General features: G+C 54.7%; 7 protein-coding genes across 7 annotated transcripts; 5 read left to right on the plus strand and 2 right to left on the minus strand.

Annotated features, from left to right (window-relative positions):
- Positions 1-106: 106 nt before the first annotated feature.
- Positions 107-1834, minus strand: VTN31DRAFT_1184 (uncharacterized protein; the record flags this gene model as incomplete). The annotated part of the gene is made up of 2 exons (XM_069401213.1): positions 107-1568; positions 1623-1834. The coding sequence occupies 2 exons, from the start codon at positions 1832-1834 to the stop codon at positions 107-109; spliced, it is 1674 nt and encodes a 557-aa protein (XP_069264040.1).
- A 683-nt stretch (positions 1835-2517) lies between these two features.
- On the plus strand, positions 2518-4933 carry VTN31DRAFT_1185 (uncharacterized protein; the record flags this gene model as incomplete). Its single annotated transcript, XM_069401214.1, has 10 exons — positions 2518-2532; positions 2592-2636; positions 2693-2771; positions 2828-3147; positions 3211-3229; positions 3281-3290; positions 3346-3541; positions 3600-3895; positions 3981-4660; positions 4746-4933. 10 exons carry the CDS (start codon positions 2518-2520, stop codon positions 4931-4933), a joined length of 1848 nt encoding a protein of 615 aa, XP_069264041.1.
- Positions 4934-5231: 298 nt separating this feature from the next.
- VTN31DRAFT_1186 (uncharacterized protein) lies at positions 5232-6937 on the minus strand (the record flags this gene model as incomplete). Its single annotated transcript, XM_069401215.1, has 4 exons — positions 5232-6071; positions 6131-6613; positions 6668-6747; positions 6799-6937. 4 exons carry the CDS (start codon positions 6935-6937, stop codon positions 5232-5234), a joined length of 1542 nt encoding a protein of 513 aa, XP_069264042.1.
- Positions 6938-8818: 1881 nt separating this feature from the next.
- Positions 8819-9778, plus strand: VTN31DRAFT_1187 (uncharacterized protein; the record flags this gene model as incomplete). The annotated part of the gene is made up of 1 exon (XM_069401216.1): positions 8819-9778. The coding sequence occupies one exon, from the start codon at positions 8819-8821 to the stop codon at positions 9776-9778; it is 960 nt and encodes a 319-aa protein (XP_069264043.1).
- A 1719-nt stretch (positions 9779-11497) lies between these two features.
- Positions 11498-13660, plus strand: VTN31DRAFT_1188 (uncharacterized protein; the record flags this gene model as incomplete). The annotated part of the gene is made up of 1 exon (XM_069401217.1): positions 11498-13660. One exon carries the CDS (start codon positions 11498-11500, stop codon positions 13658-13660), a length of 2163 nt encoding a protein of 720 aa, XP_069264044.1.
- A 1184-nt stretch (positions 13661-14844) lies between these two features.
- VTN31DRAFT_1189 (uncharacterized protein) lies at positions 14845-15585 on the plus strand (the record flags this gene model as incomplete). Its single annotated transcript, XM_069401218.1, has 1 exon — positions 14845-15585. One exon carries the CDS (start codon positions 14845-14847, stop codon positions 15583-15585), a length of 741 nt encoding a protein of 246 aa, XP_069264045.1.
- A 21-nt stretch (positions 15586-15606) lies between these two features.
- Positions 15607-16476, plus strand: VTN31DRAFT_1190 (uncharacterized protein; the record flags this gene model as incomplete). The annotated part of the gene is made up of 1 exon (XM_069401220.1): positions 15607-16476. One exon carries the CDS (start codon positions 15607-15609, stop codon positions 16474-16476), a length of 870 nt encoding a protein of 289 aa, XP_069264046.1.
- Positions 16477-16559: the final 83 nt, after the last annotated feature.

The raw sequence follows: 16559 nt of genomic DNA on the forward strand, positions 1-16559 counted from the left end.
CGATGTTCATCAGCGCATCTTGTGTGTATCCAGCGTACGCATGACCATGACTCGTAACATCTACCTACTATGTACATACATCACGGCATGAGTCCTCAGAGAAAGATCAATTATACGAGATCATCCCTTCCTTCGTCATGCTCTTCGTGCACTCCTCCATCATCCTGACCTGTTTCGCAATCTCCCCGAGGTGAGATACCACGTCCTTATTCCCATCCACAAAGGTAAATATCGTGTAGGGAATGCCGGTTTCCTTGCAGAATTCCTTGACATATTGCTGCGCCGCACGGAGGTTATGCCGGGGCAAGCGAGGGAAGAGGTGGTGCACGGCCTGGAATTGGAGGCCGCCATGGAAGAAGTCCAGCCACGCGGGGCAGTCAACATCCATTGTCGTGCGGAGCATTTTCTGCGGGAAGGACTCGCGCACACCGAGGTCGGCGGTAGACATGGAGAAGTGGGAGAGCGTGATCTGGACGTGCAGCGGCGAGGTGGTCACATGCGAGACCAGTAGGAAGAGGATTCGGTTCCCCCAGTCCGGGATGCTAAGATATAGCAGCCGATATCCAAACCAGTACCAGAAAACCACCTGTCCTGTAACTTCCAGCCAGTAGTGCCACCATGCAGGGCCCTTCCGGGGCGCTTGCCGCTTCAAAAGGTATTCCCAGCTCAGCCGATAGAGGTTAAATCGCGCAAAAGCCAGGATAACGTAATAGAGGTAGTGCTGGAATTTCAACAGAAACCGCGACGCGGCATCGAAGTGAAGGACGCGGTCGTAGTATGTACTGCGGATATTGGTGAAGAACTTGTGCGAGACTGCAAAGAATGGCAGATGCTGGATATCAGGATCGTGCTCGGCGGAATTGGTTACTATGTGGTGCACGTTGTGGCTCCGCTTCCACCAGCCTGCGCTGAGTCCGCCGATGAAATCGGCAATGAGAATCGCGAGTACCGTGTCGAAGTGGTAGTTGTGAGTAATACCAATGTGCGCTGAATCATGGACGGTGAAAACTAGCTGATGCCAAAGGCAACCGAGGAAGAATGCCGACGTTCCGTACCAGCCAAGACGGAGAAAAATGTAGGAAAGGGCGGCGAAGAGGGTGTAGCGACATGATTCGATCAGGTATGCGGAATAGTTGCACTGGAACAGGCCTGCTGCTTCAAGTCGGCGATACAGTTCACGATACTTTTGTACAATCGCGTCCTGACTGGCGTTATCAACTGGAGGATACTTTGCCAGATCAGCGGCAATCTCTTGCTGTGTGCGCGCGTCGAGGAAAAGCGGGCGAGGCCCAGATTTGCGGTCCGCTGGGAGAGTAGACGGAGAGGATGACGTGGATGTAGCTGTCGAGGGTCTGCGTCGCAATCCGGTCTTCTCGTCAATGGCTTCGTCGAATATAATAGAAGGCGTCCGCGAGCGCGGCGGGCTGGAGTCATCCGACTCGCTGTCGTCCTGCGAATAAGGTCGGAACTGACCGCCCTGGATCGGAGGCACGAAGTTGGTCCATCGGTTCTCGATGCGCCCTATTTGAAACGAAAGCATACGCTGGCAAGTTTCTTGCGAATGGAGCCTGTACATTCATAAGCACGTAACCCGAATGTTTGGTGTCTGGATCAAGACTTACGCATTGATTTCATCCGTCGCATCTCGCCCAACCATATGTTTGATGGCCTTTTCACCACCAGGGTGAAACTCAAGCCATGCATCCGTCTTGAGAACCTTTCCGTCGTAAATGATGATATGCTGGCCCTCCGCGATCAAGCCCTCGATCTCCCTTCTTGAGAGAACCCTTTGTTTACGGACTGCGACCGAGGCGGCCAGCTTAGACACTGCCATGGTGCAGTCGAAGATGGACAGCCAGGAAGTGATCCGAACTCGCTGAGTTATGGTCTTAAATTCCGAAAAGAGCCACCATGATGACCATTTGCTCCCAGCGATTGCTGAGCTGAAGTTCTTGTACTTCATACTAATGCACCGACTGCCGAGGGGCGGAGTCGTGATGCCGATGAGTGGCCTGACTGGCTGAAGCATGTTGCGGCCTGAGGCTGCAAGGCATGAATATTATGTAATTCCAATAGTAAAGTATAACTTCAAATAACTGCAAATAACTCATTTGACTACCTGGTTAGGCTAGCGTATCCAATGTATAACGATTCCGTTAACGAGGTTACCAATACCAACAACGCGTCCTTACACCTGGCGCAACGTCGGTCAAGTAACTACTAGGTACTGTACATAGGTACTTACAGTACGGAATCTCGTGCAAGGCGAGTTCATGATCAAATCTCCAAGCCTGTCTCTGGCGGTATGCTCTCATTAGGTCCCGGTCAGTAGGTTGCCTGCTTGCCGCCAGTTGTACCTCGTCCATGTGACTGTCCCGCAGCAGCGTCCTCAAAATCGATCGAACTCGGATCAGAATCACTTACCATACTATATTGTGCTCCTACCTGACCGAGGAAGCAACCTAGAACTTGTGCAGTGTGTATATCCTCTCAAAAAGCCAGGAATATCATATCATTATGTCGTTTCCCGAGGCAAGTCACCTGCAATCCCAACATTGACCAGAATTGCGAATGACCCTCGACGACTACAGGCACCCTTGTGGCATTTGACAAATAAATGGCTGGCATGGGACAAAGTACCTCGCCAACAGCGGTATTTACTTGTGTGTCTAGCTTATCTAACGGGTTTTAGGATCCAGAAACGCGCAAAGTGATCCAGAAGCTGAAGGACGAAAACAATGAAAAAGAGCTCGAGCGCCGTCTTCGTCGTCGTATGATATACCAGTCCCAGAAATGTTCAAGTTGTCTAGCTGATTGCGATACCCAGGAATCAAATTCGGAACAGCGGGCCTGCGTGCGGAGATGGATGCCGGCTTCGCTTTCATGAACAGCCTGACCGTGATCCAGACATCACAAGGTCTGGCTCGGTGGCTGAAGAAGAAGGATCCAGAAAATCTGAAAAAAGGAGTCGTAGTCGGCATGGACGCACGACATAACTCAGTCAAATACGCGCACCACGTTGTGAACGTGTTTTTGGCTGAAGGTTTCAAGGTATACTTTCATACGGTTTTGGCCACCACCCCGTTTGTGTCGTGGTCAACGAAGTACTTTGGTGCGGCGGCCGGGGTGATGATCACTGCCAGTCATGTAAGTCAACAATAGCATTATTTGGCATACGGCGTCCTGGCTGGTTCTAACGGGAAATTCTAGAATCCCCCAATGGACAATGGTTCGACATCGAGCCCAAGCAAATCATAGTTATAACGCTGACTTTGAACAGGTTACAAAGTGTTAGGGCATATATCTGTTTGACGATTGACGTACCGCAATGCTGATGACTTCCAGCTACCTTTCTCACGGTACTCAACTGAAATCGCCGGAAGACGCGGAAATCTCCCAGTCGATCAAGGAGAACCTTGAGCCATGGCCAGAGGCATGGCGTCCGGTTAAACCAGAATTAGCTGATAGCAATCCGCTCTTTGTCAACACCGCTTACCACACGTCGATCGGAAAGTGGGTTGAGGAGATCAGAAAGTTTGCGGTAGGTGCTTTCTATCCATGCCTTCGAGATGAGCAAGGGTTAAGCCTTTTGCGAGCAGTTATCCACCGTTCCTAAGCTGATTATGCCCACCTTTTTCATGTACACGCCACTGCACGGTGTTGGTGGGATCCCCTTTCCCCATATCATGCACCAGATTGGAATCGGCAAGAGGATGCTGTCCGTTGCCAAACAGATAGAGCCAGACGGTAACTTCCCGACCACGCCGCTACCCAACCCAGAAGAGGATGGGACGCTCGACAAGGCCATGTTCGCGGCTCAGGACTGTGGGAGAAAGCTGATCATTGCAAACGATCCCGACGCCGACCGGCTTGCTGTCGCTCAGGTCGTACCTGGGTAAGTTCAGACTAGATGTTTGCTTACTTTTTTTTTTCTTTTTTTTTTTTTTTTTTCTTTTCTTTCTTGCTGACAATTCGCGCAGCCGGGGATCTTGGTACACATTCACGGGAAACCAAATCGGAGTTCTGCTCGCATCTCACATCCTGGAATCGCTCGAGCAGCCCTGCCCCAAGAAGGGCTACGTGGTACTGTCAACCACCGTATCGAGCTCGATGCTCGAGAAAATGGCTCGAGCCTACGGCGTGGAGTACCGCGAAACCCCGACGGGCTTCAAGTGGATGGGTAACCTCGCCAAGCAGCTAGAGGATGAAGGCTACGTCGTTCCGTTTGCCTATGAGGAGGCCCTAGGGTACATGTTCCCGCAGATCTGCTACGACAAGGACGGCATCACGGCGGCGTCCGTCTTCCTCCTCGCCGAAGGGCAGTGGCGCGCGCAGGGCCTCACGCCGTTTGAGAAGTTGCAGAAGCTTTTTGAGCGCTTTGGCCACCACGAGACCCTTAACTCATATATCGTCTCTCCGGATGCCGAGATCACCGCAAAACTTTTCCAGAAGATCCGCGAGGGGCCTTGGGGTAAAGGGAAGAAGTTTGGCAAGTTCAAGATCCTCCGTTGGCGCGACCTGACCCGTGGCTACGACTCGGATACCCCGAATAATATCCCGGAGTTGCCCACGGATCCCAACACGCACATGATCACGCTCTGGCTTGAAAAGGACGTTAAGTTTACTCTTCGTGCATCGGGCACGGAGCCGAAGGTGAAATGTACGGTTTCTTTTTTTTTTTTTTTTTTTTTTTCCTTTTCCCTTTTCTACCCATTTTACCTGTCCGTTACTGACCAAGTCTCCAGTCTACATTGAATGCTGCAATCCAGTCCGAGACGACGCCATCGCCATCGTCACCGAGGTGTTTGACGCCCTCATCCTGGAATGGGTCCACCCGTTCGCCCCGGAAATGGACTGGGCAAACGAGTTTTTCACATCGTCCTCTGCTCCGCACAAGGTTCCGGTTCAATCGGATTCAATCGGAGGGCGCTAAGAGATGGGACGAGCGCTTGGAGCGTTTGGGGCTTTCTTCGGACTACATCTAAGAGAAAAGCGACGGCAAATGTGGGAGAAGTGGCTTGTTAGTTGACGCTGGTTTGACTGTCGCTATGAGAAGCGGATTGTGTATGCAGTGGCCCGAATGGTATGATAATACGGCCGAGGAGGCAAAACAAAAATACAGCGGCATGAACGAAATGATACGTCAGTATATGACAGAGCTATTTAGGATTCAAATATAACGAACAAAGGAAACGTAGCTAGCAGTACAAGCGAAAAGAGTCACAACGCGTCTAGAAGTGGATCGGCTTCGAGTACGCCGCCATGGCCGCCTCCTTGAACGCCTCGGATAGCGTCGGGTGGGCATGACATGTGCGAGCCACGTCCTCGCTCGACGCGCCGTACTCGACAGCCAGCGTGGCCTCGGCGATCATCTCGCCGGCGTTGGGGCCGATGATGTGCACGCCGAGGATGCGGTCCGTCTCCGCGTCGGAGATGAACTTGACCAAGCCTTCCGTATCCAGGTTCGTCTTGGCGCGCGAGTTGGCGCTGAATGGGAACGTGCCCACGTTGTACTTGATACCGGCCGCTTTAACTTCCGCCTCGTTCTGGCCAACCCAGGCGACTTCCGGGTAGGTGTACATCACGCTTGGGATCGCGCCGTAGTTGACGTGCCCGTAGCCCTTCTTGATGTATTCGATCGCCGCGACGGCCTCCTCCTCGGCCTTGTGCGCGAGCATCGGGCCGAACGTGCAGTCACCGACCACGCGGATGTGCGGGTACTTGGTCCGGTACTCCTGGTCGATCACCAGGCGGCCCTTCTCGTCCACCTCGAGGCCGATGTTCTCCAGCCCCAGGCCGGTCGTGTACGGGCGACGGCCGATAGCGACGAGCACCACGTCCGCATCGAGGGTTTGTTGCTTGCCACCCTTCACACTCTCAACGTTGACCGTAATCGTCGAGCCGCTGTCATCGCCGCTGAGGACCTTCGAGTTGGTGAGAAACTTGATTCCTTGCTTCGACAGGATCTTCTGGGCCTGCTTGGCGATTTCGGCGTCCATGCCGGGCCCGCCAATCTGACCCAGGTACTCAATGACGGTGACTTCCGCACCGAGGCGAGACCAAACGGAAGCCTGCACAGGGTTAGCTCGTTCGAGATCTCCAGTATTGTGAAGCGGAGATGGGCAATCACCATTTCCAGCCCAATAATGCCTCCACCAATCACGACCATCTTCTTCGGTACTTCCGACAGCGACAGAGCGCCCGTGCTGGTCACGATGCGTTTCTCATCGACCTTCAGGCCGGGGAATGGCGTCGATTCACTGCCCGTCGCAATAATAATGTTCTTGCCGCGCAATGTCTTCTCGCCGCCTTCCAGCAGATTCACTTTGACTTCGTGCTCGTTGATGAACGAGCCAGTGCCTTTGATGTAGTCGACACCGTTCTTCTTCAGCAAGAACTCGACGCCTTTTGTCAGCGACTCGACCGACATATCCTTGGCCTTCATCATCTGAGCCAGGTTGAGCTTCACATCGCCAACTTCAATACCGCGCTTCTTCGAGTCGTGCAAGATCTGGTGATAGAGATGCGAGTTGTTCAGCAGGGACTTTGAGGGAATGCATCCGACGTTCAGGCAGGTTCCACCGAGTGTGCCACGCTTCTCGATGCATGCCGTCTGCGAGGATTAGGACAAAAGTTCATCAAATTCTGTATCTATAGACTCTCGTACCTTAAGGCCCTCCTGGCCCGCCTTGATGGCCGCAACGTAGCCAGCGACACCACCTCCAATGATGACAACGTCATGCTCTTCTGCTTCACGTCAACACCAATGCACCACACCAGTCGCTTCTGTTGACGTACCTGTCGCCGAGGCATAACCCCGTCGTAACCGAGTGTACAGAGCCACCGAGGGAGCCGGCACGGAGGTCGAGGAAAGCAGAGGAGAGGCGGAGCAGAGCGCAGTCCGCCGCGGTGCTCGCGGCAACATTGTTCGGAACATGGCGTACGGGATATCGACAGTATAAACGAGGGTTCGTAATCACAGGCAAAGGCCCTCGGCGATCAAGAAGGAGGAGGGGCAATTGGAGGGAAAAGACAGCCGGTCGAGAGAGTCTGGAGAGTGTGAGAGCAGTGCTCAGCAGTCCCAAAGCAAAGTCAAAAGCTGAGCTCAACCGTTCCGGTATCGTCATTTGCGTTATTTTTGAGCGCTGTCAGCCAATCAGAACCTAGATCGGCCAGCGGGAGTGACGCAGTGGATGGTTTCGTTACAAACAGTTACATGGAGAGGCTACTCATCCAGTCATCGCATCCTTTGCAACAACTGAAAGACCTGCTGTTTGACATTGCACTAGGAATTGACGCTATCATGGTCACGGAGCCGACAACAAGTTATATTTGATGGATGAGCGTTGAGATGAGCCATGTTGTGTCTATGGAGCGTGGCGGTTTATGCAATTACATGTACATACATCGGCAATGCTCGGAAAAGCGGAACATCTCTCTCGCTCATCGTCGGAGCATCGACAATCGGTCTGCAGAAGAGATTGAGATGACAATTCCAGGATAATCATCAGTGTTCTCTCCCGAAGCATCTCAGCCGAAATCCGGTGTTCGGAACGAAGCATCGCTCACCAACCCCAGGAGGTAATTTTTTCGCCGCGGAAAACGAAGGACTCATCCAGACTTTCGGAAAAATGGAATAGTACATGGAGAGTACAGTACCAATACCTCTTCCAGTCCAGTAGCGAGGCCCGGTTACTTCCTGTATGTCTCCAGATCAGACGTCAAAATGTTGTGTTTATGAATGTTATTTGTTTTGCTCACTTGAAGTTGTAAACCCAGTCGCCAGCGCACAGGGAGAATATGCAGCATAGTAGGCCTACTCCGTACAGTCAATTCCGCATAAAGGCAAGACGTACGGTATAAAAATCATAACTTCAAGTTCGTCCGACGAACTTGACAAGCATACATAGTACTAAGCAAGATAGGTTATTTCAGCTACACAATCAGGGTCTCATTCAGAAGCCAAAGCACCGTACTCCTTACCCTTGTGCATTTCTATATCACGTGACTTAATGGGCCTTGGCATGGTCACGTGCGATTAATCAGCGGGAAGCACCTGCGACAAGGCGACAGCCCATCTTGCAACTACTCAGTGAGCCGGGGGTACGTTCGGATCGCACCTCGGAATAGGCTTCACGACAGCTCTCCTCTTCTATCCCACAGCAATTTACCCGAATCCCCCGCTCACCCATTGGAATGGGGGCCGCCGGGTACCAAAGCTCCCCAGGGAGCGACGAAAGGGCCGACGATGCTCAGCCCAACCAACCCACCGCACACGCTGCGAAAAGGCAGCGCGGGCAGACCCGGCTCAACCCCCGCAGCCGATTCCCGAAGGTGGCAGCGTGACAACACGAACCGCTGGCGTGGCGAGGGCAGCTCTGCGTAGTCAGCTTGACGAGGAGGCGCGCCAAGCCCAACTGAAACGCGACGTGCTAGACGCGCTCGCCACAACCATTGACGAATTCGTGGCTGCACAGCCCACGAAAGAAAAGCAGAAGTACGCGTACGAAGTCTGCAAGAACTTCATAAAATTTATCTCGCTAGGCACACTTACCGTGCCGAATACTGCTGGTTACCGAGATGCACGCGCCGACAGCCCTCCAGCGACTCTAGCTGGCACCAAACCCCCACAGGGCAACCATGGAAGAACTGCCACCTGGGCAGAGATCGCCGCCCTCCTGGAAAGGGCAAGGCATTCGAAAACACCACGATTCGGCGGACACCCCCGAAGAAGAACACCCCTACCCCAGCAAAGATCCAACACCCAGGACGCGCTGGTCGCAAAGGCCCCCCGGAAGACCGGAGAGTCCTCATCACCATGCCGAGCGAGCGCCTCCTAGCGCGCCCCGAGGCATACGCTGTGCGTCAAGCCCTGGTCGGCTGCGTCCCCGGCCTGGACTCCATGGGGTCCATCCCGGAAGTTAGCCGCACCAACACCGGCTGGGCGGTCACACCCGCTAACCAAGCCACGAGAGACCTCCTGACGAAGGAGGAATCGATCAAGGCGATCTGCCAAGCCCTGGGGGCCACGGGAGTGAATCTCCCCCAGAAGTGGCTAAACTACGCGGTCCCGGGCGTACCGAGCACTATCCGCGACCACGAGGGCAGGCCGATGGAAACGGGCCCGCTCATCGCCGACGAGGTCTTCTTCCAGACTGGAATCAAGCCAGTCAGCTGCCGCCCCTCCCGACATGGGGCAGACCCCAAGACAGGGCGCACTACCTGGATAGTTTCCTTCCTAGAGAAGCCGGAGAGCTTCCGGCTGTTTAACACCAGTCAACGAGCCCGCCAGATCACCAAACAACCTCCAATCCGGAGACATGACCCAGGGTGCCAAGGCTACTGCCATCCGCCGAAATGCGACCGCCTTCCCCGGTGCTCACACTGCGGCCAGACCACCACTGACCACCCCGGGCCTACAGGTCCGAACTGCCAGAACCCACCTGGATGTGCGGACTGCTACGGACCGTTCCCTTCGGGCCATGAAAAATGTCCTACCGCTCCACAGAGAGTGAACGGCATTATCGTAAGACCGACAAAGAGGCAATTACGTAGCATCCGGGCACAGGGCGCCCGCGCAGCTAAAGAAGCGCGAACGCAGGAGGCGGCCAACGCCCAAATCCAAACAGAGGATAAGGCGCAGAATAATAACAGCCGCAAGCGACCCGCGGTCGAGCCGACCAGCGAACCGGCCCACAACAACGAAAGACCCTTGCCAGCTGCCCAGAACCTCCTCCCAGTTATGGAGGTCGACGAAGAACTCTCATCAGCCAACTAATGTTAGACAATAGAAAGAGAAGCCGCGGACGCCGCTACCCTAATAGACAAAGAGACTCAGCAGACCTCACGATCTGCTGGGCTAACGTACGCAGAACGATGCCCAACCCCACCACAGCTTTGCAACTAGCCTACGAGCAGGGGTGCGACATCGTTTGCATCCAAGAACCCTGGGTAGGAGCAGGCACAAAAACACAAAACCACCCAGCGTACGAGTGCTCCTCCCCGGTGGAATCATGGAACAACCCCGATACCCTCATGGAGGAGCGGCCCAGAGTACTCACATATACCCGAAAAACCACGGACCTTCGAGTGTGCCAGCATAGAACGGCCCCAAGTAGGGACATACTCTGGATCTCGGTCAACAGCATCAAGATCCTCAATATATACCGAGAACCAGGGACAGACGAAGTAATAGATTACGTCACTTCCCTAACACCCCACCCGGGCTCCATAATCGGGGGCGACTTCAACGTCCATCACCACACCTTTGAACCAGGCGTGGACAACCGCTACCGCGGTGAAGAAATCGCGGACTGGGCTGCCACGGCTGGCGTAGCCTTCATCGGGGACCCGGGCGTCGCCACACACGACGCAGGGCACGTCCTGGATCTGACCTTCTCCAACATCCCATTTGCGCGCACCGTCGTGCGCGCGGACTTGGATAATGGCTCAGATCACCACCCACTGATCACAACAGTCCCGGGACGGGGCACGCCCCCGCCGGAAAGGCGGCTGTACCACGTCCCAGATGGGAACCTTGAACGCTTCGGTGGCCTCATGAGAACTGCCGTGATAACGTTGCCGGACATAGAAAGCATACAGGGCCCAGAGGAACTGGATGAATACGCGGCTGCACTGACGAAACTCTTCGAAGCAGCTATCGAAGCGTCTGGCCATCCCCCGCGACAAGGCCAACGCAGCGCACCCTGGTGGACAGAAGAATGCGCTAGAGAGCGCCGCCGATGGCTTAGGGACGACCGAACCCCAGGGGGACGCAAACGCTTCCAAAACGCCGTGCGCCGGGCCAAGAGAAGATACTGGACACAAATCATAGACGAGGTGAAAGACGACAAAGACCTCTACCGCATCGTGGGGTGGCATAAACTGGAACCACGCCTGAAGACACCACCGCTACAGGTGGACGGCACCACAGTCGAAGGCCCACTCGAGAAGGCGGAAGCTCTCCGAAGGGCACTCCTAGACCGCTTCGATCCGTCCGATGACCTGGATTACGACCCGCTCGGCCCGCAACATTGGCACGGCAGCGAGAGACTCCCCTGGACAACATGCCTCTCCGAGGAGGAAACGGAATACAATACCATCAGAGTCAGCAGCACCTCCCCAGGCGAGGACCAGATTACTGTCCGACTTTTGAAAGCTTGCTGGCAATACGTCGGGCCCCTCATCCACGGGCTGTACAGCAAATGTCTCCACCTCAGCCACTTCCCGGCCGTCTGGAAGACAGAGGTGGTTTGCTGCCAAAAGGAGGCAAGCGAGACAAATCCTCGCCACGGTCGTGGAGACCGATCGCGCTACTCTCTGTACTAGGAAAGGGGCTCGAAAGGATAGTAGCGCGTAGAATAGCCCTGACGGCACTCGAGGCTGGAGTCTTTAGCCACCAGCACCTAGGAGCGATACCTGGACGCTCCGCCATGGCCTTGTGGCGTCCCTAACCCATGACGTGGAGGCGGCCCTATCACAAAATGAGGAAGCGACAATGGTCACCATGGATGTCCTCGGCGCCTTTGACGCGGTCCTCCGTCGCAGGCTACTGCAACGCATGGCGGATCAGGGCTGGCCCCGCCCTCTACTAAGGCTGATCGACAGCTTCCTTACGGACAGAGCGGCTTGCATCCGCCTCGAGAACCAGTTGACAGACACTCACCCCATCAAATGCGGCACTCCGCAGGGCTCACCTCTATCCCCAGTCCTCTTCATGCTATACATGGCGGAACTATTACAGAAAGACACCAGTCACTTCTTCGGATACGCCGACGACGTATGCATTCTCCGGACAAGTCGATCACTAGAAGACAATTGCGGCCTCCTAGCCACAGACATCAGCAGGATCCTAGAATGGGGCAACTCGAACAAAGTGGCATTCGCTCCCGAAAAACTGGAGGCGATACACCTAACTCGGAAAAGGCACACAAGGAATCCGTTGATACGGATTGGAGATCAGATGACCATCGAACCTATCACAGCACCGCCCGGACAAGCCCAGGCTGCTCTGCGCTGGCTAGGAGTCTTCTTTGACCGGAAGCTGACATGGAAGCGACACGTCGCGGAAAGGACTGCCAAGGCACGCGCCGTGGCCAGGCACATCAAAGACCTTGCACGCACGGCTCGCGGCCCTCCCGCCACTGCGCTTCGAAAAGCCACAATCGCCTGCGTCCTGCCCAGTGCTCTCTATGGAACGGAAGCATGGTACGGAGGACGCACGAAACCCAACAAAGCACCAGGAAACCCGGAAGTCAGCACCAGACTAGGCTGGCACGTCGAGACCATTGACAAGACCCTGACCCTCGCAGCCCGCGGGGTACTACCAGTCTACAAGACGACCCGCAGAGCGACCCTTTTTCGAGACTCAGACCTTCCCTCCGCCGAGGTTGCCCTGGAGGGATCCAAACTAAGATTCGCCCTGAGACTGCAGGTGGTCGACCACAAGAACCCACTTGTAAAAAGGATCCCGCTACCTCGCATCGAACGGGGCCGGAGAGCGGGTGCCAATCAGGTTCCCAAAACAAAGATCCAGATCCTCGGCTCTCTTCTGCCACCAATCATCAGACCGCTGGTTACACAACCACACTACTCACCAGCATGTCTACAAGATCCGACGGGAAAACAGGACAAAGAAGCAGCAGCCTCCGCCTTCAAAACCTGGTGGTCGGCGTCACCAGCAACCGATGTCATCATCTTCAGCGACGGCTCCGAAAGATCCCTAAACGGCCAGCGCACTGTAGGCTATGGGTACGCAGTATACAGGGGAACCAATCTCCTCACAACAGGTTATGCATCAATCTGTGCGGAAGCACACGTCTTCGACGCCGAGGCCATAGGCGCCCTTAAAGGCTTAGAGAAAGCCCTCGAACTGGCACCACGAGCTAGCCACTACTGGCTGTGCATAGACAGTACTTCCGTCATCCGGTGCTGCCGAGGAAAAGCCCCCGTCTCATCAAACTGGGTGTTTCTCTCACTACGCGAGCTCATGGAGAAACACACGGTAACTGTGAAATGGGTGCCAGGCCATACCGGAATTGAGGGCAACGAACTGGCAGACAGGCTTGCGCGACAAGCCACCCTACCGGACACGTCGCCACCGGCCCAACAGACCCCAGAGGCGACACCCACAGCTAGCAGTCTCCGTACTATCTGCAAAAGACTACGGCAAGAAACGGAGGAGGGCTGGTGGAAGAGGACGCTACCCGAATTATCCAATTGGTACCGTCAATGGATCGCCTCCAGCTCCCGACAGTACAGCACCAAGACGCCCCCGGAGCTTCACCTCCCGCGCCCTACGCTCCATCGCTGGCTTGCCATACGGTCCTCACATGGCGACTTCAAGGCATACCACGAACGCTTCCAGCACAGAGACGCCCGGCTGACATGCTCTTGCGGCAACAGCAAAAGTCCGGAACATCTCGTACTATGTCGACGCGCGAGACGCACCTTCAGACAATGGCCTAAAAGACCCCCCGCCTGCCAACAAGGCGGAAGCCGTGGCCTACCTGAAAAGTCTACAACCGAGGGACTTTTCGACGCTGCTGGAGGTCACGAAGTTCTACAAGACAATATGCCCCAGGTGAACCCTACGGGAGCACCCGGCCAGCCGAAACCAGCACTTCGGCGAACCACCAGAGACAGACGGCGCACCGCATAAGCTCAAGGCTTGCGAGACAGGCATCTACACTACCTCCCAAGTAGTACCCACACCCTCACCGCAAACGGCCATACGTAGGGACGATTGCGATCGAAAGGGCCCATCGTGGCCTGCATTCTGTTAGAGGTGCCTTCTGGGATGGAGGTGATGGTCACATTGTATAAAACAAACATGTGTACATAAACCCTTCTACTAGCTTGGCACGCCGCCCATACCCCTCGGGAGGTTCCGGGCCAGCCCTCGGAGGAATCCGGGGCAACCCGACGCGGCGTTAATTAGTAATAATAATAATAATAATAATAATCGCGGAACTAAATTTATGAATCACGTGACATATCACATGATCTTTTAATTTCATTCACCGTCTTTATGCAAATAGGCCCCATGCCATACGTAGGGACGATTGCGATCGAAAGGGCCCATCGTGGCCTGCATTCTGTTAGAGGTGCCTTCTGGGATGGAGGTGATGGTCACATTGTATAAAACAAACATGTGTATAATAATGACAGGCGACAGGTTGCAGCTCCGCCGGAACCCCTTCTCGTACAAAAAAAAAAAAAAAAACAACACTACCTACTCCTCTCTCCCCTGCAACCATCATTCACATGCAAAACGATATCGTTGAGAGGAATCGGAAGCGTCCATCGAAGACTTCGTCGAATGCCGCCGTCGCCAGAGCTCCGTTCGGTACCAAGTCTGGCTCTGGGTCACGTGCCACTCGGCCACGTCCACCCGGCGTTAAACAGATAATCACAAGTGAGGCTGCTCTCACTGACAGTAGCCCTCGCGTCAAAGATGTCGTACCCACGAGGATCTCCTTGCTTATTATTGAATATCGCGGACGAGGAACAGTCTAACGCCCCGTTCCACGACGAAGTGCCGATGGAACCCGATCGTATGGATGAGGTTGCCGTTCCCTCTTCACATTCACGGTCAGGTTCGATGAGACCCACGACATTGACTTCCCGGAGTGGAGGGCGAGTGCAGCAACCCTCGCGGATACAATTCTGGCTCTTGCAACGTCTCATCAACAACTTCTCGAAGCCCGGCGGCGCAACGACGACCGCCTTGCCCAGGTTTTGGAGCGTCAATCTGCGGCACCTCGATCTGAGGTCCCAAAAATCGACCCGCCCTTCAGCCTAAGGTCGCGCAATTTTCGGGACTATGAGAAATGGACTCAGCAGATGGAGCGATATTTCTCGCCTCTGGAACAGCAATACCCGACCGAGCAGTCGAAGGTAAATTCCGCCGTGTACCGGATCGGGGGAGATTTCGAGTCCGCCTGGAATTCGCGCAACCCAGACGTACACACCTGGGCGGAGTTCAAGAGATGGCTTCGGGATCAAGTGGAAGACCCTCGGAATCGCCTCTTTAACGCAGTGGTCGAGCTCAGGGATGGCCTGTTTCAGAAGGACCACGAGAATCAGACTGCTTTCTTGACTCGATTCGAAGAAGTTTACAATAAATTCAATGACGAGGAGCGTTCCGATACTTGGGAGCAGAGGAAGACGCTCTACTATTACGCGTGCCTGCAACCGTGGCTGCGGAAGGATCTGTACCGTGCCGAGCGACTTCCGTTGAGGATTGCGGACATGGTGGCCTTAGCGGAGCGATACTGGAAATCCACGCTCGACGGCGCCAAAAAACAAAGCGAGTTACGGAAGCGGAAGTTCTCCGATAGGGACCGCGGAACTGGATCGGGAAACGGGCCATCAGGTAACCGAGACCGAAAGCCCGATCAACACGGCCAAACCGATCCCCGGAAGAGGCGCGATGACAAGTCGAGTCCCACTAGGCAATCCCCGCGTGATGGCCCACGCTGTTACGCTTGCAATCGGTTCAGACACCTAGCCCGGAGTTGCCGAACGCTCAAGAAACAGGAGCAGTCGAAGACGGGCTCAGGTTCCGGAGACAGTTCGGCCTAGGAAGGCGACACGGTGATAGCTATGAGGAACGCTGACGAGTTCACTGGTTTGAGAGAGGTACCAGCGCGACGAATGGACATCACCGTGGACTTGCACCTGCCATCAGGGGTGGTCAGAACATCCGCGATGTTGGATTCCGGAGCGGATGGATATTTCATCGATTATCGATTTTTGCTTCGACAAGGGTGGACACCGCCGCATAATCTTCAGCCACCGGTCAGATTCCTCCAAGACAAAACAAAAACGCGCTATGCGGTCACGGAAATCGAATTCTCCGCGATTGATTCGGAAGGACGAGCACAGCGTTTTCGACGCCCCTTCAACGTCATTGACACGGAAGGATGCGGCTACGACATGATTCTTGGCGACTTTTGGCTTTCCTATGTCAATCCAATGGTCGATTGGACCGATCGGACATGGAGATACCGGGTTGAACCCGAGAAGGCCCCCGAGATCAAGATCGAAAAGCCAAGGAGATTCGCGAAGATCGCAAGGGGCAACATGATTTTCGCCTTGACCGCGGAACGCATCTTGAGTCCTGATACAGGATCGGAGATTCCGGAATCGTATCAACGATACACCGCTGTGTTCTCATCCGAGGAGGCAAGCGAGTTACCACCGGAGAAAATCTTCCATGCGATTGAGTTGAAGGAAGGCACTACGCCCCCGTATGGTCGTTTATACCCGTGTTCCCAGGCTGAGCTGGATGTCCTGTGTGAGTACCTGGAAGAAATGCAGCAACGCAGCTGGATTCGAGAATCAACGAGCCCGGCGGGAGCGCCTATTCTGTTTGTTAAGAAGGCCGACGGCACCATAAGGTTTTGTGTTGATTACCGAGGTTTGATTGAAATTACGATTAGGAATCGGTACCCATTTCCCCAGAATCGATGAGATGTTAGATCACCTTGTAGGTGCCAAAGTCTTCACCAAGCTTGACCTTCGCGACACCTATTCTCGCATCCGTTGTCGACGAG

This window comes from Thermomyces dupontii (assembly GCF_041956625.1).
Source record: "Thermomyces dupontii strain NRRL 2155 unplaced genomic scaffold VTN31scaffold_1, whole genome shotgun sequence".
NCBI lineage: Eukaryota > Fungi > Ascomycota > Eurotiomycetes > Eurotiales > Trichocomaceae > Thermomyces > Thermomyces dupontii.